Source organism: Temnothorax nylanderi, unplaced genomic scaffold (assembly GCF_030848795.1).
Source record: "Temnothorax nylanderi isolate EJ_2023f unplaced genomic scaffold, tnyl_v1.0 TNYL_tig0722_pilon, whole genome shotgun sequence".
NCBI classification, from domain to species: Eukaryota; Metazoa; Arthropoda; class Insecta; order Hymenoptera; family Formicidae; genus Temnothorax; species Temnothorax nylanderi.
In genome coordinates this window covers 51,707-76,454 of record NW_027249784.1, presented here as the reverse complement: position 1 = coordinate 76,454, position 24,748 = coordinate 51,707, and the positions used below count along the sequence as shown (strand labels likewise).

General features: G+C 41.2%; 2 protein-coding genes across 2 annotated transcripts; one reads left to right on the top strand and one right to left on the bottom strand.

Annotated features, from left to right (window-relative positions):
* The first annotated feature begins 3,270 nt into the window (after positions 1 to 3,270).
* Positions 3,271 to 19,534, top strand: LOC139785003 (uncharacterized). Its single transcript, XM_071724171.1, has 9 exons — positions 3,271 to 3,419; positions 3,525 to 3,728; positions 3,975 to 4,166; positions 5,133 to 5,373; positions 6,757 to 6,942; positions 9,634 to 9,736; positions 12,126 to 12,381; positions 12,756 to 12,931; positions 14,712 to 19,534. The coding sequence occupies exons 1-9, from the start codon at positions 3,309 to 3,311 to the stop codon at positions 17,065 to 17,067; spliced, it is 3,825 nt and encodes a 1,274-aa protein (XP_071580272.1). The 5' UTR covers positions 3,271 to 3,308; the 3' UTR covers positions 17,068 to 19,534.
* LOC139785004 (jerky protein homolog-like) lies at positions 6,953 to 9,031 on the bottom strand. Its single transcript, XM_071724172.1, has one exon. It carries the CDS (start codon positions 8,586 to 8,588, stop codon positions 7,329 to 7,331), a length of 1,260 nt encoding a protein of 419 aa, XP_071580273.1. The 5' UTR covers positions 8,589 to 9,031; the 3' UTR covers positions 6,953 to 7,328.
* Positions 19,535 to 24,748: the final 5,214 nt, after the last annotated feature.

Below are 24,748 nucleotides of genomic sequence, written 5' to 3'. Positions count from 1 at the left end.
CAGTATAAATAATTTACTTTTTTCAAAACTATAGGTCTTTATACAAATTTATAGATATATATAATGTTGGAATCCAATTTAATTTAAACGGCGGTAAAACCATCTTGGACAATTTTTAAATAAGATGACATGATTTTTCATCTAAAATTAAGATGAATTTTTTGTATTTTTTTATCTATATAAGATAAAGATGATTCCATTTCTTTATCTGGATAATCATCTAGATAATTTTATCTAAATAGCAAACACTGCTCCATTTCGAAAATTACAGACGTCTGGACTTAAAGATTTTATTACATTACGATTATTGTTAAATCATCAAACCGAGCTTAAATTATTTAATGCAATACCCTGTATTTTTTTAATAATAAAGAATGATTCATCCAGCTTTACTAGTTTTTTAGTTTTAAGATTAATTTGGTCGCAAAATTTGGAAAATATAGATTACATTATTCCGTTTCGGAAGTTTACGCTTACATTTTGTGCTTCTTTGTGACAATATAAACACAGACACCATATCGTTTTTTGACGTCTTCCGCTATTGGCCAAAATTCGGTTCTCCGATCTGTCCGGTGACGCGACCGGAAGCCGGCGCAAAAAAGTGTGCTCGCGCGTTCCGGAAGCGCTGTAATTTTCGATGTACGCGGCGAAGCGTGGCGAGACGGGGTGAGGAAACGACGGGGCGAACTGGAATGCGCGGTAAAAGACGCTCGTTCGCTCGTCCCAACGCGGACTCAACATGGCGGCGGTCGCTCACAATCAGATCTAAAGAGCGCAGAATTTCCCAATAAAAATCGCCGGCGTTCCCTAAAAGCTCGCGGATTAAATTCACGGTGCGTAGAGATTCGCGTGTTCAACGAGAGGGCGGGTAGGGGCGGAATAAAAAAAGCAGATAAAAAAAGACGGATTCCCCTCCCCCTCTCTCTTGCCACGCACCGCCGCCATAGCAACGGACGGCTGCAATCCGCCTACCTTTGAGCGACGCACAAAAAGCGAGGCGAAGGGTGCTCGAACTGCAAAACAAACAACTTGTTCGTGAAACGCGAGCGTTGTGGAGAACGGGGTGCGGCGCGGGCGGCTGGCGAGGACGGTTGCAGGAGGAGAACAGGGTGGCTCTCGAAGAAACGCCGACGTCGGACGACGTCGGAAGGCCCGAGGAGGAGAGGGGTTCGAAAGGGTTAATACGCTGATGGATCGAAGTGGCTGGCAAACACGGAGGCATATCATTATCGCGGCCGGAAAATCGTGCTCTGCGAACGTGTCTCGGCTCGTGTTTGACCGGATGGAAAATGGGAGAATGAGGAATAGTGATTTGATTGCGGAGGAGAGGGTCTAAGGGATGATCGAGCTCGGGTAGCTTGATTCCCGGCGTGAGTTGAATTTTCGAGGCGAGATTTCGCGCCGGGATGTCGGGATCTCTCGTCTCGGCGGTCGCCGAACAGACCGGATTGGCGAAAATAGAAATGTCGGGTCTGCCGGAACTTTGGTAGCCAAGTTCGGCGAACGCATCTGGAGAGCTAGATTCGATTTCCCATTTATTTATACGATTATGTCCGCTCTGCCATGCTGTGGCGCAATTGCGCTACGCTATTGCGTTCGCGCACCACGCCGCTTCTTCTTCTAATTGCGCTCGAAACATTGTTCGTCATTTAGGTACTTCAGTTTTTATGTCCTACCGCGACTCGTATTACGCTATTATTCTATTGTTAGACCGGCATATTACTGCGTTACACTCTTTTCCCATTACACGAAATTTCACGCATCGTTTTTACTATTCTTTCCTGCCTCGCTTTCTTTCTCTCTCTCAAGATGCTAATAAAAAGGAATAAAGAGCGCGTCGTCGTCGTCGTCGTCATCATTGCCGCGTTTTCCGTCGGAATGCATCCAACCGAGGACCACTCCTGCAAGTATAAATTAGGTCTGGCTCGGGAGAGACTCGTAAACTGCCTAAAACTCACATAGAGCGAACCCGAGACGGCGAAGAAATAAAGAAACATCGCTCTCTCAACACCAGCCGCGAGGACACTAAGATCATCTTAATCTCTTCGTCTCTAGACCACTTTTAAATGCCGGAAGGATGTTTGACCCTCTCCTAATTACATTTATTGCCTAGCGGTGTCCGTTAATTATTTCTCACTTAAAAAGATCACTTTATTATATCTGTTTTAATTTACGTGAGCAAACCACTCAAGTTCACGTTAATTTCCCAAATGGATGTTACTTTTGGGACGATGAGACAAAAGCGCGACATTAGGACATTATATAAAGAAAAATATTATTAATCTATATATATAAAATTCAATGTTACGACTGACTCATCAACGCCCAGCCCAAACCTCTAAACCTAGAAACATGAAATTCGAGGAGTATATTCCTTCCATGGCGTAAGCACTCACTAAGAAGGGATTTTTAGAAATTCGACCCCTAAGGGAGTGAAAAGGGGTAAAATGTGTTTTTCGCGACTTTCTTAATATCTCTTGGGCCCGATGAGATATCGACTTGGTTTTTGCTTACAAAGTTTACCCAAACAAGTGCTTAAAAACATAATTTAAGATTTTGCCCTAATCATCTATAATCTATCTATCTATCTATCTATATATATATAATCGAATGTTCCGACTGACTCATCAACACCCAGCCCAAACCCTTAAACCTAGAAACATGAAATTCGGGGAGTATATTCCTTCCATGACGTAAGCACCCACTAAGAAGGGATTTTTAGAAATTCGACTCCTAACGGGGTGAAAAGGGGTAAAATGTGTGTTACCGTAGCGAAGCACGGGTATCAAGCTAGCCCTTAAATGCCACACCTCTCAAGAATCTCGTAAATGACACATGGGGTCTAAGAGACCCCAGCATGAAAAATGTCTCCTTACTTATTGATTTTTTGATATTTAGTTATGAAAATTATTTTCATGTTGTTCAAGGCTTAGAAAAGAGAATAAAATGCTTATATTGTTAAAATTTTAATTTCAACATAGTATAAAAAATTAAGATCGCCAACAGTTAAAATGTTGGCTCCAAAATCAAAAAAATAAAAATTAATAAATAAATAAATATGAGCTCCATATTTGGCGGGAACATTTGAAAATATATCATTCTAAAGGGTCTGGGATCCGCTGGACCCCGGGTGGCATTTAAGGGCTAGTATTGTATAAAGATAACATTTATTGTGTAAAAATAGTATAAGATATGATTAAATAATATTATTATGTGATATAATATATTATAAGTAATATACATATAATTAGAAAATATTATTAGAATTAATTAATATCGCTAGGTGAAACAAGCCTCGCGTATCATTCATGTATATAATAATATCCTTATCACATCTTACGTTCCAGTTAAAAGCATTCTATGTGGATCTGCTGGTGCCTCTGGAGACCAACCTGGAGAAGGACACGAAAGTCGTCCAGGTAAGTAAACTATCCTGGAAATGGTTCCCAGAAGGAACATTAGTCGTCCCCGAATTCCGACTTCTGGCAACGCTGAATAATACAACGCTGGGAATGGACTTTCAGAGCGAGCAGAAAAAGTTCCTTCAGCAACACAAGACCAGATCCGAGACGTATAGCAAGGCGGCCGCGACCATGAAGAAGCAGAGAAAGAAGTCCAGGGCGGCCAATAAGAGCGGCCTCGCCATGGACAAGGAGCTCAAGAACATGCAAATTCTCGAAGAGGAGAAAACTAAGCTCGACGCCTTCTGCGAGCAGAGCCTGAAGAACGTGAGTAACGAAATTGTCGAACTATCAATCACGTTGGGTTCAATCAAGTTCTCCTATTACCAAAGCACATTTTCCAAAACGCCAACGTACATAATCGTGGGGATATAATGCAAGATCTTCTGTCGTGGTGGATGAATACTACTGAAAGTTAAATAGGGATGGCGGAGATGATGGATTACGCGATGAGATTCATTAACGAAGCAAGTTCATTAACACTCCGGAACCCTTTGTGCGTTCTTTTCACAGGCGATGACTCAGGAGAGACGGCGATACGGTTTCGTGCTGGAGCGACAATGCTCCTTGGCGAAGCACTATGCGAGTTTTCATGAGGTTGCATTGGCCGCGCTTCATCCCTCGGTTGATAAATGGCGCGAGGTTGCTGCCACCAGGGAATACTTGCCCCAGTCGGTGGAGGACATGTTCGCTTCCAGACTCAGGGTAAATTCGCGCGACTGATCGCATGCAAATCTCTCAAGCTCCGCGTTCTCTGCGATTTATACGATTCTGATCGATCCGAAAGCGCGAAAATTTATTCTTGCGAGTTTTGCTGTTTAATTGTATCATCCAACACACATTTAGCAAAGATTATAACAATCCTAGGTAGTAGAGTGACGTCAAATAACGTATTAATTCCGTCTTAATGACGTCCTCTAACGTCATTAAGGGCCAATTCGACCAAACTCCGATTAACTTAATCGTTGATTAGTCCATTGGAAATGACCAATCGTATTTGCTCATTAAGCAGATTGACAAATGCAATTGGTAATTTCCAATGGACTAATTAACGATTAAATTAATCGGAGCTTGGTCGAAGTGACTCTAAGACGTCTTTAGACGTCATCTTGCTACTTGGGATCTTACTACCTTTCGTATGGATTCTGCAAAGGACCTTATAAATCGCGAATATTATGTATCTCGGTAAAAATTTTATGAAGAGACTTTTTAGAAAAGCATCTTTCTTCTTAAAAAAATTCGCATTTAAGAATTAAGGTAAAAGATTTTTTAACTAATATTCCAGAAACTAGAGACCTTGAATTTTAAGAATAATAATATGCGATAATTGATTGTTTCAAAAAGAATAATTATTCGACGAGAAATGAAGGAAATATATATATTATAAATTTTTTGTTCTCTGGAAAAAGAACCTCCGTTTATGCTATATTCGTAGCGTCGTTCTAAAATTAACAAATTAGAGCGTACAATCAAGAAACACGGTAGTATTTCGCGCCAAGTACACGCGCAACGCGAGACCGCCCCTATATATTTTTACGCGAACGGTCGAGTTGTGAGTACCCGAAATTTTTGAGATCTCATATATACACACACGAATGAAAAATATCGTCAAGATATATTGCCCAGGCGTGTCACGGAAATGCAGTTCTACGGCAATCTACATTTTTGTAGCAAACGTCGTTCTGGCCGGAGGACGAGGAAAACGGCGGCTCCGAGCTGACGACGATGAGTTCGCAATTGCGGAAGACACGGAGCATGGACAGCTCCTGTCTGGAGCTGCGACTGGGCCCGCTACCCGGAAACCCGCCATCATCCGGCGGCCACCTCGGTCCGGCGCTCCATCTCCCCGCCGCTCTTTCCCGAGCGAGGTCGGAGGCCAACCTGCACGCCTCGACATTATCCCTCGGCCCCGGTACGTCGTTCTGCCGCTTCCTTTTTTTTATTCTGCGACAATGATATCGATTTTTCGCGCTACGCCATGCGCCCATCCCCGAAAATTTGCCGCTCCCCACCGAATTAACCATCCTTACATTCGCAGGATAAAATTAACCGAACTCTCGACTAAACTAATTTGCAACTACGCCGAACTAAACTGAATTGGACTAAACTAAACCTCATATACCCGGCCAAATAATTCAGTAATTGCACGTGGAACAATTAAACTGTTATATATTGCATGTTATTATAATACAAATATCCTTTTAGATAGTTGGCTTAATCAACATAATTAGCGGAATACGATATATTATTAAATATAAATCAGACTTAATTTTAGATTACGTTGAATAACTTTCCTCTACTTCAATTAAAATACGTATATGAACGTATTCATATGTATACATATAACGTAAATTTAGGACTTATTTGAATCAAGATGATTTATCTACGGATCGCTCGTTCATTGTACATCGCATCGCATGCTACGGTACAACAACAACAATGGCAACGGGCTGTCAACTGGTCAGAGACAATCGAGAAAAATCGGCGAAATGGAGCCATTCGCGCTGACGTTTCCACTCGCTTTTCGCGAGACCTATCGTGCCGATCGTATAAATTTCAGCCGATCAGATTCAGGCGACTCGTGTCGAAACCCGAGGCTCTCCGGCGCGCTCCGGAATCGAGTCCCGCGCGCAAGAAAAACGGAATATGCTTTCGTTTGTGCAACGCGACCCGAGACTGTATTTCATCGACGCGGTGTCGCGTGTCGCGTCGATCCATCACGTTCGTCATTATGTGCGCCGCTTTTACAGCGAATATTCCTCGGTTCTTTAGGTTTCTTCTCCCGACAATATCACGTCACGCTTGCACGTAGAGGGAAATGAAAAACCGGATAATTATAAATACGATATAAATAAGCGCAACGAGCATAAATATTCTTGTCGCGTTTATCGCGACGATGAATTAAACCATTAATTAATCTTACCGCGCCTCTCGGGACAATTCAACGTCGGAAATCAACGTCGTTGCTTCACGTTTAGTACCGCGCGTAAATTCGCGCGAATTAATTTACCACGACGACGTACGAATGGCCGCGCATTAATAATGCACCGCTGATATTTCTGGACAATTCTCGCGAATCCCGTTCCTTCCTCCTATCCTCGATGTCCCTCCGGGGGTGATGCCCTCTCCTTCCGACATTCACCCCGACCGTCGCTATCGTACGCTGACCTAATTGCCCTGGTTCACCCCGAAACTACCCCCGCATTATCCCGGGCTCATCCTCATCCCCCCGCCACCTTTTCCCCTCTACGCCGTTCATTCGGGCTCGGTCAGTTACAGCGCTTCTGGTTTCCAGAGGTTCCAGAGACCCCACCCCGACCTCGATCCATGGCGCCCCCGATGTCCCGTAACAGCGCGAGTGGCACCGGAGTCGGCGCCGGGGGTTGGGGAGACGCCCCCCTCGCCAGAGCTCTCTTTGCCTATCTTAGCTCGGGGGAGAATCAGTTGAGCTTTCTGGAGGGTGATCTCATCGCGCTGATGGGTAAGTCTGATCTCGCAACGTTCGTAGATACGATACACGGTGTCCTAAAGTTGTAGCACTTACGATCGCAGCTATCGCGTAATGAATTGAACAGAGTGCGGGGTACGTGGGTCAACGATGGCACCAGGAACGGCATATATATATATAATATATATATATATATATATATATATATACAGTAAAACCTCGTTTATCCGAGGTAATGTGGGGAAGGGGTACCTCGGATAAGCGAAAACTCGGATAACACAGAATAAATAAAAAAAACTCGAAAACTTCCCTTATTTTTGGTATATTTAAAATGGTACAAGGGAATTTAACCACATTAACATATGAAAATGAAAAATTGACGAACGTGGATTAATTTTTCGCGTAACAAGCATTACTTATTACAAACGTGGTTTAAGAAAGTCAGTGATAGAGCACTGCTTCAACCTGCTCATTTGTTTTTTAGCTGCAATATCTCGCCATCGTTTCATCAATAAGAGATCACTTGCAGTACTTTCCGGCTGTTCCTCGATATATTTGAGAGCTAGTTCAAGCGCATTTAATCCTTCTTCGTGGCTGATTACCGGACTTTCTTCCGCCTCGCCGTCTTCTATATCATCCGCGATCTCTTCTCCAGAATTTACGAGTTGGCCAATTTCGTCGTCTGTAAGTTCTTCTTCACAATCGTCACCATGAACCCATCCCTCAGTATCGTTTCTTTCGACGTTTTCACAACCAGGAATCTGCTCCATGATGCTATGCAGATCTACATCGTCTGCTATTTCATCGCTTTGATTGTTAGAACACAAGATTTTTGCCCATGATCTTTCAAGCGTAAGCCTTTGGACAGCATCCCAAGCTTGAGCTGACCAGTAAATAACACTTTTCATATTTATTGCTAGCAAACACTCTTTAAGGGTACTACCCGCGGCGCTTTTTTCCAGAATTTCTTGCAGCAAAAAACGTCGATAATGACGTTTGAAAGTCTCGAGTACGCCTTGATCCATTGGTTGTCCAATGGAGGTCACATTCGGTGGAAAAAATTTTACAATTATATTTTCACTTCTGAGAACCGACTCGTTCGGGTGTGATGGAGCGTTGTCGAGTAACAAAATAGCTTTTCTTGGAAGACCATTTTTGTTCAAAAATCTCTCAACCGAAGGGACGAATTGTTCGAAAAACCATTTTTGAAAAAAATCGCGACTCATCCAAGCACTCTTTTGATGCGCGTAGTAAACAGGCAAGGCTTCCGGTTTGATGTGTTTAATTGATCTCGGTTTAGCCGATTTCCCGATACACATCAACGGAAGTTTGTGTGTACCGGACGCGTTACTGCATGCTAAAATGCTGACCCTTTCTTTATTCTTTTTGTACCCCGGAGCAACCGCTTCTTCTCGCGAGGCCAATGTTTTAGAAGGCATCATTCGAAAATTCAGGCCAGTCTCGTCGCAGTTATAAATTTGATCCCGCAAGTATCCTTCTTCCTCTACAAGCTTATTAAATTCTTCTTTAAATTCATTAAATCCGCCTTCATCAGCTGACATTTTTTCGCCACAGATGCTTAACTGACGAATAGCGTGTCTTTTCTTCCATCTGTCGAGCCATCCGCAACTTGCCGTAAAAGTTTCGCTTTCATCGGGAAACTGCTTTGCAAGCATCATGGCCTTTGCCTGTAAAATGGGGCCTGAAGGGGGAAAAACGATATTGTATCGATGACGAATCTTCAAACTCCGGGGTGTGCTTACCTGATACTGGCAGTCCCTTTTCTCTCATTTGAGTGAACCATAGAAATAAAGCTTTATCAACTTTATCATACTCTGCCGGTTTCATCGTTTTACGACTAGTCATCGCACCGCCCGATTTTATCGCGAATTGCTCTAAATTAGATCGATTTCGACGCCAATCGCCAACGGTGGTCTCTCCAACACCATAATCAGCCGCGACATTGCGAATGATTTCTCCTCTATCCAATCTTCTAATTGCTTCCAACTTTTTCTCTACACTTGCGACGACTTTTTTTCGCTTCTGCGACATAGCGATGTTTTTTCATTGACTGTTGAAGCCCAACTGTTAAATTCTACCTCACAACCGCGGAGAACAAAGCGTGTACTAACAAGCTCGTGCGTGGTTAAACAACAAAGTAGCGATCGCAAACTACATGCATACTTCGCGCGCATCGCATAGCAGCGAAGCGCCATCCGTTTCATCCGAGTTTTTCCGTATTATCCGAGCGCACAGCTCGGTTAACGCGGAGTGCTCGGATAAGTCCGGTGGCTCGGATAACGCGCAGCCTCGGTTGATCGAAGGCCGGATAAACGAGGTTTTACTGTATATATATATGTCCCTTAATTTTTTTAAAATACTTTTTGAGGAGAAAATGCCAATTAATTAGAACTCATATTAATCGCAACATTGATGATATCAAAATGAGATTATCTATTTTAATTAATATTTAGTTACCCAATTATTAATATTTATCGTAGAATAATTACTAGAATTGTAATTAACTGTAATTTCGAGCTCACATGTCAACGGTATTTTGCGCGCACCGGAGATATTTAGAGGCAACGAGATAAATATAAATTTGCTTTTTTTTCTCCGGTTTTTTAAATGTTTACAATTAAAAAGAACCTCCATTGCGAAAATGTTAATGAGGCCGGGAACGCAAGCGAGTTTCGAGGATTTGCATATTTCTCTTTTTTTCAGGAGACCGTCAGAAGGGATGGCAATTCGGTGAAAATCTGCGCACTCAAAGCACGGGGTGGTTTCCCTTGGCGTACACCGAAATTATAATCGACGACACTTTGGGGTAAGTAAACCTTCCCGATCTCGAGTAGGGTAATGCCGAAATTTCGCACTTATGGTCGCTTGTTATTAACCCTTCAAACTCCAAACATTTCGCGTTGAAATCCCGCGTGCATTTGAGATAGTAAATTGGTAAACATTCTCACGTGGACCTTAAACGCGCACCTATTATTATATCAGTTGTCTTTTTCATCATTGATCACTCTATTATTTCTATCAAATATCAATTATTATTTTGTCAATAGTTATTCCACGATTTGTTTTTTTTTTTTTGTCACTACGTGTAGGGTAACTCCGGTATATACGTCGCAGCTAAGGGAAACTTAATTTATCGAGTACTATTTACTATAATGTTCAAGGCAAATGAATTACACCAATAAAAACTTTATACTGTCTACCACTATAAAAAAATAGAAATATAAAATATTCATTCTTTACAAATAATGTTTATAAATAAGGCAATAAAATGTCATAATGATATAATGTAATAAGTTATAAAATGTGTGTAAGAAGTTTATTAAGATGTAAGAATAATAAACAAATTATAAAACTGAAAAATTTTTAAAAGAAAATAGAAGAGCGATAGATGCATTAAAGATTATTGTTATACGATCCAAAAAAAGAAGGAAAAAGAACACATAGGAGATTTCGAGTTTTACAAAGTGTCTGTACTATGGCATAAATCCCGCATGCTAACTTGCCGTATATCCTAAACAGGAGGGATATACAAGATATTAAGTTAAACAAAAAATACAAGAGCTATGCACTTGTATTTTGCTGTATTCCATCATTTACTATCCCTCTACACTTATCATGAAATAACCATTAAACCTTTTACATTCGCTACAGTAATCATTTTACGTAGGTCGTAACACAAGATCGCGCTTCTTACTACGGTGAAAAATCGATTCAACTCACGACAATTTCGTTAATATTAACAGTAAAGAACTGAAATTACAACACAATACTAAGATGGCATAAAGGCACATAACAGAATAATTGCGACCAAGTACCTTCATTCCTTCTATTTTTTCTGACATTTGCGGCGTAACCTCGCGCGGCGTAAATACCAGAGTTACCCTATAATATTATCAGAGATGAGAGAAGTTTAACCCTCGGAGAACACACAGGGTCAATTTGACCCTTACTTCGAGTTTTATCGTAAATATCTTGAAAGCATTTTGAAAATTGGCGGGCCTGAGGCCCTCTAGCTGTAGTTTGGGGTACTAACTATACGTTAAGATGCTCCCTTTGTACAGCACAACACGCAGTAGGCGTTGGGCATTATTCGAAGTCGGTGCAGGGTCATTCTGACCCTGTTATGTACTAAGCGTCGGTTTGCTTCGGATAAACATTTTTAATTAGAAGTGATATTATAAGTGATAGTGCATAGTGAGGTCAAAACAGTTCAATATACATTTTTTCGAATTATATCTGTACCTGTAAATGCAATAGTGAGCACGATGGCGTATAGTTTGCGGCCACATGTTCAGAATGCCATAGTATGTGCCGAGCAAGAATATTTCGATGGCAATAGTTCTTCTTCTGAGGAGGATAATAATAAGTAATATGTAATAAGTATGTAATAAGAAATAAATTTTTCTAAAATTTTTTCACAAAAATTTTCGATTTTTTTACCTTAAAAACCACCTTCGTCACCTAGCAAAATAAATACCTTTTTTTAAAGGTACATTAAAGTACAATTTTTTTCTTGATTCTACTACATTTCAAGAATATACACGTAAATTTTTAGCCAGAAATATTAAAAATAAAAAAAATAATTTTTTTCGTAAATTACATTTAAAAAAAAGTTTTTTTTGAATTTTTTTAAATATGTAAATAATTCCAACGGCACTTTTTATTTATATCAATTGATTTAACAATGTTCCAAGTACATCTGGAAATTTTTTTCAAGCTGATCGCACTCGTCAATTTAAAATGGTGGACGTTCAAAGTGTGTGTAGGGTCAGATTGACCCAGAGTGTTCTCCATGAATGAAAAAATAGGTGTGTTCTCCGAGGGTTATGTACTTAAAAATCCGAGAAATCAAATCCAACTGTTGTTTTTCGAAATACATGCGTAGGATTCAAAGCCATTTCGTCCAGGTTTGGGTTTACTTGAAAGTATTGCTTTTATTCTTCAAACTAATCATAGCATCGAAACTACCCATATAGATTTAAATCTACTTGTAAGATACTTAATCCCATCACTAAATATTATCTTTGAAAAATTTACTAAAATAATTTAGTTTTTTGAATCAGAATGAGGCAGATAACTTTGAGGTATTGCGTTTTGTACCGCTAATTTAAGCTTATCACTTATTCGACCAATTTTTGAAAATCTTTCGGATTAATTTCCGCGGTACATACATTGCGCTATCTAATTATGCGAAGATCGCCGAGTCACGGAGCGAGCAACGGTAGGACTCCGGAGCCACAAGCCATACCTCCGTGCAAGCCGCCGCCCTCTCGACCGCCGGTCACGCCGGCCAGTATCGATGAACCATCTGGTGGGACCATCGGTGCCGGTAGCAGCTCCGCCAACAATAGCACTAATGCTAACAACAATAACAACAGCAGCAGCAATGCCGGAACGCCGACCAATACTGCAAGCATCTTAGCGACTCCGAACGCGCGTCAATCGAAATCGGTGAGACAATAAATCGACGTATTGGCGAACGTTTTCGATTATTGGTCGGTTTTTTATGCAATTCGTGTATCAATCTGCTATCGAATCGCAACGTTGTTCGCGTCTGTCGCATAAATTCTTTCCCAATGCTTATGCTGTTGTCGCATGTAGAAATACATCGTGAAAGATTAATAACATTTCGGCAGTTCCTTTTAGCCGTCCCGTCGTCTTTTGCCGATATTGTTTTCTCAGAGCGTCAGTCCAGGGTTTACCTGGACTGGACTTGAGGTAAACTTTACTGTAGAACGCGCTCACGTGTACACGTCGCAGCCCCAAGATTGATTAGGATGCGGAGTGGGTGAGACGCAAAGGGAATCGTTTCGTCTGCCTTTCAGATCCGTCCATCGGGCACGTTGCCCGCGGTGCTGGCCGGAGGGCGAAGGGTGCAGCCACCCATGCCCCCGGTACCACCTCCGGCGATGACGTCCCTTCACAGCAGCAACGACAGCGGCTTCTCCAACGAGCCCCCGGTACAGCCCGATGTCGATTACAGCGACGACGAGGCGTTAAGGTAAGTCCAAAATCTACCCCAGGCTGCAAAGTCATCCCTGCTCTTCGCGTAACATTAGTTAGACTTCCCCATGTACTTCATATAAACTGCAAGCTACGTAATTTATGTAAAGAGAAAACAATCGCTTATATTACGTGCGCGCATGAGAGAAAAGACGCAATTCTATTAATCCTGTGTTGAAAACAATGTTGGACCAATAAATCGATCGTGGTATCACCCACGGTAATATGGAGATTGCAGGCAAATAAATCGTAAATTTAAGTAATCCATATATTCAATGAAGACAGAGTCTTTTCTTTTCGTAACTTGTGGCTCGAATCGTTTTAGCCAAAGAGAGTTTACGTAGCTGACACGGTCTACATGATCAAACCGAAAAAATTTCGCTGAATTCACATCTTGGTGGAACATGGACGCGAAAATGATCTCTTCGTTTACTTTTGACAACATACACACAGTAATTTATCTCCTAGCAAGTCCGTGTAACATCGGATACTGACCTCAGCATAATTGAGCCGGTTTCGACCCTTGGTTTACATCAGTTACGCGTAGACTGCCATTATTCATCCACAGACGTCCGATACCAGGCAAATCACTTATTACTTGGTACTTTAGGCCCTTTGATACCTTCACTCTCCGAACATCGCGCCCTGATAACTAGCCGATAAGCGCAACCCCCGCTTTGTCCTATTCAGCGTGATTGAAGCTTTGTATCATTGTAGCTCCGCTGTTGCGCTATCTACTGCCTCCCTGTAATTAGTGCGATTTTCACCCCTCTTTCACCGTCTCCACCCTCGGCACTCAATTGGATTGGTTTGCGACGCTATTGTGAGGAATAAAAATTCGACGGTGGTGGATGCTGTAGCCACACGCGCGTTTTACATTCACACACATCTCCGGCATTGAAAAAACTGTGATTAATTTCGAATAAAGCGAAATCGAATTGTCACAATTCTTCAATACCGGTCTTGAATAGAATTTACTTTCCTTGCTTGCTGATTGCTGCGCGCATGACTGATTGTGCGACATGACATTATTTACAATCCAAGTCAAAATGTGTTTAGATATTTACTCGGCTTGTGAGGCTGTCAATGTGATTATCTTTAAAAGATCTGTTATTAGAAGTTTTGTAAAATTTACGATAGCAGATTGACATTAATGTTGGTTAGAGAATATGATCGATATAATAGATCTCATCTTTTGACATTTCTCAAGTTGAATTTAAATATCGTAAATATGCATATATATAATCGCCTATTTTACTTCTTTCTTTTTCGCTATTTAAATAAATGAGCTTTTCGTATACGTTTGACTTTATTATGAATGTTGTTATATATTTATTGTATAATCTTTATTTGTTTCAATGTTGCATGGATACCAAACAATTCATCTTTCTATGTCATATTTTCCATCATCTACGACTTCGCTATACTTTGCTCATCTTTCATTTAAAAAGAAAAAAATTTTAATTACCCTGCGATTCAATTTACTTTAATATCTACCTTTAATAACTTGTTTACAACGAAAACAACTATAAACAAATTATTTTTATTTTTTCTCGACTAAACTTTTCTCCAGCCGCTCATCTTCCACTCGGAAAATTAGTAATCTCTGTTTCTTCGAAATTGTCTCTCCTTCTTGTAGATACCGCATGCGCTATCGTGGTCGCTGGAAATAAACCGCCATGGTGGTGGTCCTCCGCATCTCCAACAGCCTCCCCCTTTCTAATCCCTTTCTTCCGCATTTCTTTTTCTCTTTTTTATTGACCGCGCCGCGCACGCAGACGGCGCCGGAAGCCGCGAAGCGGAGGAGATCGTCCTTCCCCGAAGGACGAGAAGCAGTCGAAGGAGTGGGAGAATGACTCCTGGAAAACGATCCCACGCGATGAGAAGTCTTGGCAGCTGTATCGCACAGCGATGGATCTCTGGGCGGAGTCTAAGGCCAACCAGGTAGGCGAAGACTCGAAGAAGTACTTCGAAATGGAGAATGGCGATTTTGCGTTGGAGAACGGCGATATGAAGAAAAGGAAGAACAAGAAAGCTGCGCAAGCACCGAATGAACGTCCCAGCCCGAATCAGCGCACCAAGATGATGGACGAGCGAAGTATCCCCGCCGCTACTCGTCGTGGTGATCAGCGACGCGTCGACAAGCGGACGCAAGCGGAAACTGAGGAAGACGAGCTCGAGGACGAGGAGGACTTTGGTGGTGAGTACCATAGCAACAACAAGTTCTACACAGATAATCAAGAAGCTCAACAGGAGCGAAGAGGCACTTTCGAAGCGGAGAAATACGCCAAGTCCACGAGCTCGTCGTCAGACTCCGACGACGAGAGCACCATCACCATACCGGAGCCGGGCCGCAAGGTCGAACATATAGCGCAGAAGCTCGAGCAGACCGCGCAAAAGTATGCGCGCGAGCATAGCCCGCCCAAGTTCCTCGAGCGCCGCGAGAGATCCACCGCGACAGAGTACAAGAGCCTCGAGAGAGAAACGCGCGAGGCGGCTCTTTCGCGCGATCGTCGCGAGAGACCCGCTATGGAATACAAAAGTCTGGAGCGCGGTCGAGACGGCGGCCAGAGAAACTTGGAGCAGGCTCGTCGCGACGACAAGGCGCGCTTACGAGATGACAAACGCGCGCGGGACGATAAGCACTCATTCGAGCGGGGCTCCCGCGAGGACAAGCCGAACTTCGAGCGCACGAGAGAGGACAAGCAGAGCTTTGAGCGCTCGAGGGAGGAGAAGCAAAACTTGGAGCGCACAAGGGAGGACAAACAAGGCTTCGAACGCTCGAGGGAGGACAAGCAAGTCTTCGATCTCCCGAGAGAAGACAAACAGAGCTTCCAGCGGCCCCGCGAGAACACGCAATCGTACGAGCGAGCCCATGCTCGCTCCAGAAACGAGCAGGAGCGCGCGTATATGGAACAGCGGAAGGAAGTAATGGGTTACGAACGAACGTTCGAGAAGAACCGCAACAAGACGGTCGAGCGACTGTCCAGCCGACGATTCGAGCGACCACGGCCACCGTCGCAAGAGGCTCCGGAACGGCCCTTGATGGGGCCTTATCGAGAGCGTAGATATTCCGATAAGGAGGAGGCGATTTACGGAGAGACCGGCCGATACGGAGTAGGCTCGCTCGAGAGGGATCGCGGTTACGAATCAAATTTCGAGACAAAGTTGGAGAGGACAAAGGCGATCGAAAGACACGGTTACCACTCGGGCCTATACGGTCCGGGTCTTCAGAAGCGAAACGCCGCACCGAGGATCAATGAACGAAGTAACGGAGACACCAATAATAATACGCTGAAAGTTGAGCGGAAACCTGTATCGCCGCGACAGGCGACCGCTATGGGCCATCTCTCGCAAACCAGAAGAGCCTACGATGAGTCGAAAAGCCCGAAGCTCGTGAAACGGACCAAGTCCTTTTGGAAATTCCGCCGCGACTCGGAGGTGTTGGAGGGTATGGCGCTCTGGCAACATCGCTCGCTCGTGGACATCCCGAAGATGATCCGGAAGGAGGACAAGACGGCGGAGAACGAGGAGCGGCAGAGAAACTCCGAGGGCGGTAGCCCGAATTCAAGCCTGGGTAACAGCGAGGGCACCATCACGAACGAACACCGGCATGAGGAACCCAAGCCGGCCGAGAGAAGCCATGTGCCTGACAAGACGGATTACTTCGAGGACTTCCCAACACCGGCGGAACGGTCCAAGATCACGGAAAGATCAGAATATAGGATGCAGCAGCAGCAGCAAGAGGAGCGTACGTATTTTGTCGGAAACGTATCACGAAAGGCAATTATCGAGAAAGAACGAAGGCGTAGTCTTGAGGCGAAGCGGAACATGATTGTAGCTGAGCTGAAGGAAAACAACGAGAACAAGCGGCAAGGAATGACGCGCGGTAGGAGAAACTACGACGAGGAGGACGCGACGTTGAATTTCAGCGAGACTGAGGCCTCCGATGAGGAGTCTACATACAGTTGCATCGTCGTGAAGGACCAGAGCATACTGGAAAAGACGTTGCTACCAAGGACCAAGCTGAGAAGAGAGTCCGACCGAGATAGAAATAACTGCGGGCCCTGGTACGATCTCTGGGGCATGGACGCATCCGTCAATAAGAAAAAGAAGAAGCAGAAGCAGCAGTAAGTGAAACGACAGTTATGAAGAAAATGCTGAAGCTGAATATATATATATTGAGCTTAAAAAGATGACGAGGAGTCGATGTATCTTTTAAGAGATGAAGACATTGAACGCAATGTAGCAAAGACAAAAAAAGGAAGATTGGATATAATCAAGAAGAAAAACCAATCAGCCTCATATTGCCATGTGAAAAACGACGAGGAAGACGAGGAAGACGAGGAAGAGGAGGCTCCCACTGCATGCAATTTTATTTTAATTTTTCGTTAGTTTAGATGTACCCATAAAATGCGAGCGAGAGCTAACTGATTCAAACCTGAATCAGCGAACGAACAATTGTTACCATTTTCGTTATTAGTTTCACCTCAATTCTCCCAAGTTCTGCCAGTTATCTTGCCACCTGCCCATGAGCAAACTCTCGAATGATCAATTCAACATCCTATTGTGACGTTTACATTGGCTAATCCCTTCCTAGTGCTTTGCGTTGTCTTCAATGATTGGCTGTTGATGTTGTAGGAGCTTGCAGCATCGTCGAAGAAGGCGTTCGATACACTTTTGCGACGACTTCTAGGCGACTTTTCTCTTCGAAACAGAGCGAGCGACTTTGCTGGATGATACATCGCCATCGTGGCTCGTGTTGTTGTTCATCACTGCTACACGCGTTAGCTTCCTTCGGTTATCGCTGGCATAGTACAAGTTATTTGCTAGATTATTCGCAACTGTTTCAAACTTTTGCCACTTTTTAGTTTTATCAGTCGCTTTAATTGTATTGATTTAATGTTGCATGTATTTTCTGGATATATATTCAGAATTCAAGAAAGCTTTTGATTAAATATTATTTGTATAACCGTCGAAGAACAAACTGAAAGACGGCAGCCGGATCAATTTTGATCGACATTTCTCAGATATAATTTATTTATGAATATTTGTGGACTTACGAATTTCAGAGGACCTGGTTGTTATCAGATTAATCGATTTCAATTGAATTTGCTTGTTCTATAAAAGACATCAAATAATATTCCAAAATAAACGATTGGGTAATAAAAAGTCTTCAATGTGTACTCTAGAGGAAGAAAGTTACCCATTACAAAATTTCTTAAACGCTCGTCGAAAAATCTAGTTCGTGATCGTATTCGTGATCGTCCAACAATTACGAATGCGCATTCCGAGCCCTGATTAACTGTAATTAACGCCTTTCAGGACTAACATATTCGCGACTGTGAAGCTGCGAAAGACGAAGACTAACGACCGCTCGGCACCAGCGCTCTCATGAGACAAGCTTTTTTCCTAGATCGCGCGTCTCTTGCGATCCAGTAGCGATCCCATAATGCGGAAACGGGTGTGTCTCTCTCGTTGAACAAGTTCCTTCGTCGCGCAGCTCTCCACGTGAGACGAGAATCGACTGCCACGCAATTATATCTGTCCATGAATCCCTCTCAAGGTGAAAATACGGCGCTAACCCTTTCCGTATCCGTATGCCATATATATTGCATCTGCACTTTTTTTTACAATTTCTCTCGAGTATAATACCTATTTAGGAACCACCGCATGTGGAAGTGGAACGACATATGGAGACAGCTTGCAGGTTTCCGACGTTAAATGAAGCGTTGGCACGGTTCTACAGCGCCAAATGAAGGATTAGCACTATAACAATGTCAGTTTTATACTATTAAATAAAAAATCAGCAAACGAGTTTTTCCACTGTTAACTACATGTTAACACGATTCTATAGTGTCGAATGAAAAACTCACGCAGTGAAAGTGGATCAAGTCCGTTGTTCATATAGTTCCACATAAAATTAAACTTGAAATAGACCTTACATGAATTACGGACTTGCTTCATTCTTATCCTCAAGTCTTTTAATAGCAGTAAGTAGAGCTCTTCCGATAACTCGTACAACGAGTTAGAAATGAGTGAAGAGAAATCGTTGAAACTTCTACATTTACTGCTCTATCAATGTATTATATTTAATATTCTACTTAATATACACTTAATATTTGGTACTGAAAGGGTTAATGTCCGAGAATTTGATATATTTGGATTTTTTGTGTGCAACACGTCATTTTTGAACCCGCGTTTTTAAACGTTTTTCAATATGCATTTTAAAGTACATATATATAGATTTAGAGTATATTAAAATAATATATTCCAGTGTGTAATTTAGGCGCGAAACGAAAAAAAAGACGTCCAGTTTGGAATGGAGATGGGTTTTAAGGTAACCACTTTTTGTAATTTAAAGTAGTTAAGAATTCGAAGAAAATGCAAAAAGGCGACAGATGTTAATATATTATGAATAATATATTATAATTATACACGTTATATATATAAGCGATCGCGCGCTCGAATTTGATTCCGGCGGTTTGGGTTAGGCTAGACTAAAATAAAGCTGTTGTAATAAGAATCATGTATACATACGCATATACGTTATATATATTATATATATTATTGTTATTATATACATCAGTTTTTTAACGTACGTTTGTTTTTTCTCGTTTCCTTCTGCCTCTCTTTTATGCCTATATGTATATTCTTTCCACTTTGAACTCGGGTGTTGCAGCGATAGGTTAGTATGAGCTTTTTATTATAGTATTTTGAAAACGAGATCTACAACTTCTATCTCAAGAAAAAAAATCAAAGTTTTATTTAAGAAATTAGCTTTTAAAATTTATTGAAAACAATGACATCTACCCAGTGAGAAATACCTCATCAAAACGATATCAAATTGACGTCAAATAGATGAAATTTCATCTATTTGACGTCAATTTGATATCGTTTTGATGAGGTATTTCTCACTGGGTATGCCATAATAACTCATATCGGAATCATGTATCTCCCTTTAGACCATACAACTTTATCTGAAACATTTTTCCGTATCTTTTATATTTTTCGAGGTATTTGCCTGCGTCGATTAAAATAACTTACCCTGTATATATATGATAATTTATTAATGTGACTATAATTTCGTGTAATCATTACTTTTCGGACTTTTATTTGATTTCGTAGATAAAATCAATTGCTGCAGACAACACCGAAACGATTTTAAACTATTTGATATTTTCCACGTCACTCTGGTAACTTCTATTCTATCGACAAGACTCCGGCACGTAATCCCAGAAGTAAGTCACCCCCATAGTTCTTCGTAGGAATATTTTAGGAGGAAATCCCGCGATCCGTCAGAAGATTAGTCCTCGACGACTTTTCAGCGGAGAGGTCCGCATTTGAATATCCACCATCCCTCACAGGTAAGTGTTCTCCGCTCATAATGGTGGCGCATTTATTTAAATTAATCGCGGAGCGTTTAATGGTGGCGATCAACGAACGCTTTCATGAGTTCCCGGAGGAAGGCGAGGATCGGGTCGGTTTAGACCGGGCGCTGCGTTTTCTCTCTTTCTTTCCCCCCCCCCCCCGCCCCCGACGCCTTTTCAGACTGCTTAAAGCGTCTGAAAGTTGTATAGGCGCCATTATGCAGTAATTATCGGAAAATCGAAGGTGTCGGCCACGCGGGAATTAGCGTAACGGCAAGATTCGTTGTATATACATACATTTATCGGTTTTTATATTATCTAACTTTGTTCAAACAGATTTTCTTTGCTCTCGCTTTATAAGATAGAAGACACAAGTTATTACATTAAAGAAAATTTGCTTGTAGAATATTCAAGTTATGTTTATTTAATTTCCAAGTACGGCTGTTTTTGATTTTTTATTTGAAACGTTTATATTACAAACTTAATACATTATACTTTCTTAATCAAAATAGTCTCAATCTACTTCAATGCACTTTTTCCAACGCAATTTGTATCGCGTCTTCAAAACCCTTCTAGAGAACGAAAATCAATGAATTCTCCGAAAGCAGTTTTTTACATCACCGTCTCTTTCAAACAATTTTTTCTTCAAAAAGCCGTTCAGATCCTTGAAAAAATGATAATCTGTGAGTGACAGATCAGGTCAGGAAAATAAGGAGGATATGAGAGAATTTCACACTTCAATTTTGCTAATTGTTTTACAGGTTTTGCAATGTGTGGTCGAGCATTATCGTGAAGCAGTAACACCCTGCATCTGTTAAGCAATGTTGATTGCTGAATGCCAAATTTTTTGTACATATAAATAGGAAGTTTTTGCAATACCGTCTTTCAGATACGGTAAACGTTATCTGAATTGTTCAGATACATTCACTCTGTATCTGAACAATTCAGATACAATTACCGTGTCTGAAAGACGGTATTGCAAAAACTCCCTAATATCAACTTCTCGACAGTATTTATCAGCATTGATAATTTCACTCTTTGCTGACCACTATACAGGTACCAAAATCTTACGCGGATGAAAGTTCGGTTTTGATGTGTGTTTTGAGGATTGATCTGCATCCACAATCACTACGCATTACGTCAACGATTGTCATAGAGGATATATTTTTTCATTGCAGGTCATTATTCTGTTGAATATACCTTTATTATTATCTCGAGAAAGCAAAGAAGATCTCCCGGAGAATCTTTTGTCTCTCTCGGTGAGTTCGTGTGGGATCCACTTATCCAGTTTCTTTATTTTCCTCAAGGCCTTGTCGGAAAACAGTCGAATAGTAAATCCTGAGATTCTCTGCAATTTCCCGAACGCGAGTCTGCTTCAACCATGTTCTTCAAAACAGTGTCTTCAACAACTGTTGGCGAATGATCGTGAGACAAATTTTCCAAGTTTGTATCACCAGACTGAAACTTTTGAAATCAACGCCTAAATGTTCCGCTCACTCGCAGTACCTTCGCCGAAAGCAGAATTTATATATATTACGCGTTTTGCTTCGGTCACACTATGACCGAGTTTGAACTCGTACAAGAAAATTATTCAAATTTCTTTATTGTTCATAATGTTGGAAATCAGCATGGTTTATAAACAGGTATATCATACAATATAAGTAAAGTATGTACATGTATTAACCTAGGAGACACGTATGTATATGTTTAAAGTACAAGCTCGCGCAGGAGCCTGGTCTCAAGAAAATAGAATGAGGGAACGACACATCACTCTAGAATTGTGTAGGCAAAGAGATTGTGTATTTTTGTACTCACTTTTCGCACCAAGCAAGTTTACATCACATTCAATATATATGTGTGTCACATATTCAGTCTCAAACATTAGTAACGTGTTCAGATTTCTCACAAAATAATAAGCTTCCTTTACATAAGATAATAATCTGTATACACACAATAAAAGAGAATAATCATTAGTGAATAATCCTTTCTTGAGCAGAAATCAATATTATAATCCTGTATAAAATAATAAGGATCATCAAAAGAAAATAGACATCATGTTTGCTCATATTTTGAACATCTTGACGTAGTCAAGTGTAATCCAGAATTAATCTATCTCAAAAAAAGGATCGTTCATATTAGACACACATAAAGCATATAATACGAATCAACATCATTGAATATAATACAAGAAATAATCATAAATGAAGTAATGCGTCAATTTGCTGATCATCAGAGAATAATCATTTGTGATAAAGTGATTGAATAATATAGCATTCTACATGCTCGAGAGAGTATTGACTATTTTTAAAGATAGGTAAAGAATTACGATAAGACAGCATATTCTGAGTAATTCTACAAGTCAAATGTAACGCACCTTCATATATTAATTGACACATTAATTCAAGCAATAAACGAATAATATCCAATAAGTAATACAGCGTGTAATAATCAAACTCAGTTAAAGATAAAGAGATAATTCAATCAAGTAATAATTAATAATACGCAGCTAAGTTTTATCTCCTTGACGCAAGAAGTATCAATAGTAGCGGTTTTGAACCACAATAAACGCAAGTGTAACGCGCAGGATTCAAGTGAATATCGTAATTACGTTTCTCTTTAGTAATCAATTTCGACAATGTGACTTTAAGCTATTTACAGAAAAGATCATTAACTATTTACTCGGGTTGCAACCACAAGAAAAGATAAAGAGAAAGAATTATACTGAGCTCAGTCCGATTTACAGTGTACGACTTGTACCGGCCATCTTTACAAAGGGAAGTATTCCTCTCATTGTTCTTTCCAGAACTCTGGAATCAAAGATCGTAAAAGATGATAGGACCGTTTTCCTTCATCATACGTTAGACTGCTTGCTAGCGACCCAAAGTGATCGATGATTCGTCAGAGATCTGAGGAAGTTACCTGTTAGCTGAGGCCTTCCTTGTGTATTTCCAATATTTCGGGTATTGATGGTTATTGGCCGGTATTCATAGTCGGATCTTATATTTAAGACCGTCTTAAGTATGATCTTAAGATATTATGAACCAATCACAGAGCCGTATTAGCATCTTAAGACATTACTTAAAACAGTCTTGAAATAAGATCCGACTATGAATACGGGCCATTGAGACCACTGCCGAAATTACAGTTGAGAACGTCCCAAAATGGCCGTCTCATTCCTTGTCCGTGTGACGACGTTGCAATGGCTACGGTCGTCCTTCGTATTCGTATCTCAATCCTTGAGTGTCTGTCTTCTCGTGAATCTCGTTTCAATAACGTGTCGCGGTAACCACGAATATTAACCTTTACAATGGCTTGACAATAGCCACGATCGAGAACTCGTATAACTCGACCGACAATACAATGGAATGTAACCGAGAGATCCGTCTCCTACTACTGATGGAAAACGAATGCCCGCTCGCCGGGCTGCATGCACGTACCGGCCCGATCACGCAAGCGCTGTATCACTCCGCCGCTACGTGTTCAGTTACTGGGGCGCAACGCGGTCTGCGTCGCGAGCGCGCATCAATACGTAATATCGCAGATGAAACGGTAACGGTACCTCTGCCGGCATCTGTGATCGTTTCATCGCACTACTTTTTATTCGCCAACTACTACCACAGATAACGCATGATACACAAAATCTCTCTACTTTTCTAGTTATATACTCTTTAAACAGTATATGTTAGAGATGTGTGAATCAAGGATTTTTTAGTCGAATCAAATCGAATCGAATTTTATTTTCTCTTTCGAATTTGAATTGAATCAAATCGACAAAATTTCATTCAAATCAAGCAAATCGAATGATTTTGAATCGAATTATTGGAGTATAGGTATAATTTTTAATTAACAATATAATTATTATTAGATTGAATTTTAACACGTGGATAGTAGAAGAATATTTTAAGGCTCCTGGTCCCTGACCCGAGAACTCCGCGCTGACGGTGGCGACGTACCGTCGCGGTAGAAATAAGAACTCTCTCCGAGAATTCTGTCCTTTGTGACATGTTGACAACCTATTTTGTCCTGCGTTTAATTTCTTTATTATTCGCTCTGTACTTGTGCTATAACGTTTAACGTATTCGTGAAACTCGTAAAATTGACCGAGAAGTAAGATTTGCAAGAAATACATATGCGGAAGGAACATTCTCCACTCCTTTCGATAGTCATCAAACGGCTTGTTTTTCCGTATGTTTAGGCTTCATTTTATGGCTGTTTGTTTATTGTCGAGGGAAATAAAGGATCTATAGTGATTTTCTATTGAAATGTCTTTTTATTTCGGAATAAAACGCAGGACAAAATAGGGTATTATTTCTCGCCTCGATAGCAAGAATTCAATATGGACTACCCAGGAGCCTTAATGTAAAAAAATAATAAAATTAAAACTTGATACGGGCAATAAGAGCCAAGCGTGACGTTTAACCGCTAAAATTTATTATAGGATACAT

Coding starts and splice junctions, on each gene's coding strand:
- LOC139785003 (XM_071724171.1), top strand. CDS start 3,309: ATGTATATAATAATATCCTTATCACATCTTACGTTCCAGTTAAAAGCA. Junction 3,420..3,524: donor AGGACACGAAAGTCGTCCAG/GTAAGTAAACTA, acceptor ATGGACTTTCAG/AGCGAGCAGAAAAAGTTCCT. Junction 6,943..9,633: donor TGATCTCATCGCGCTGATGG/GTAAGTCTGATC, acceptor TCTTTTTTTCAG/GAGACCGTCAGAAGGGATGG.
- LOC139785004 (XM_071724172.1), bottom strand. CDS start 8,588: ATGATGCTTGCAAAGCAGTTTCCCGATGAAAGCGAAACTTTTACGGCA.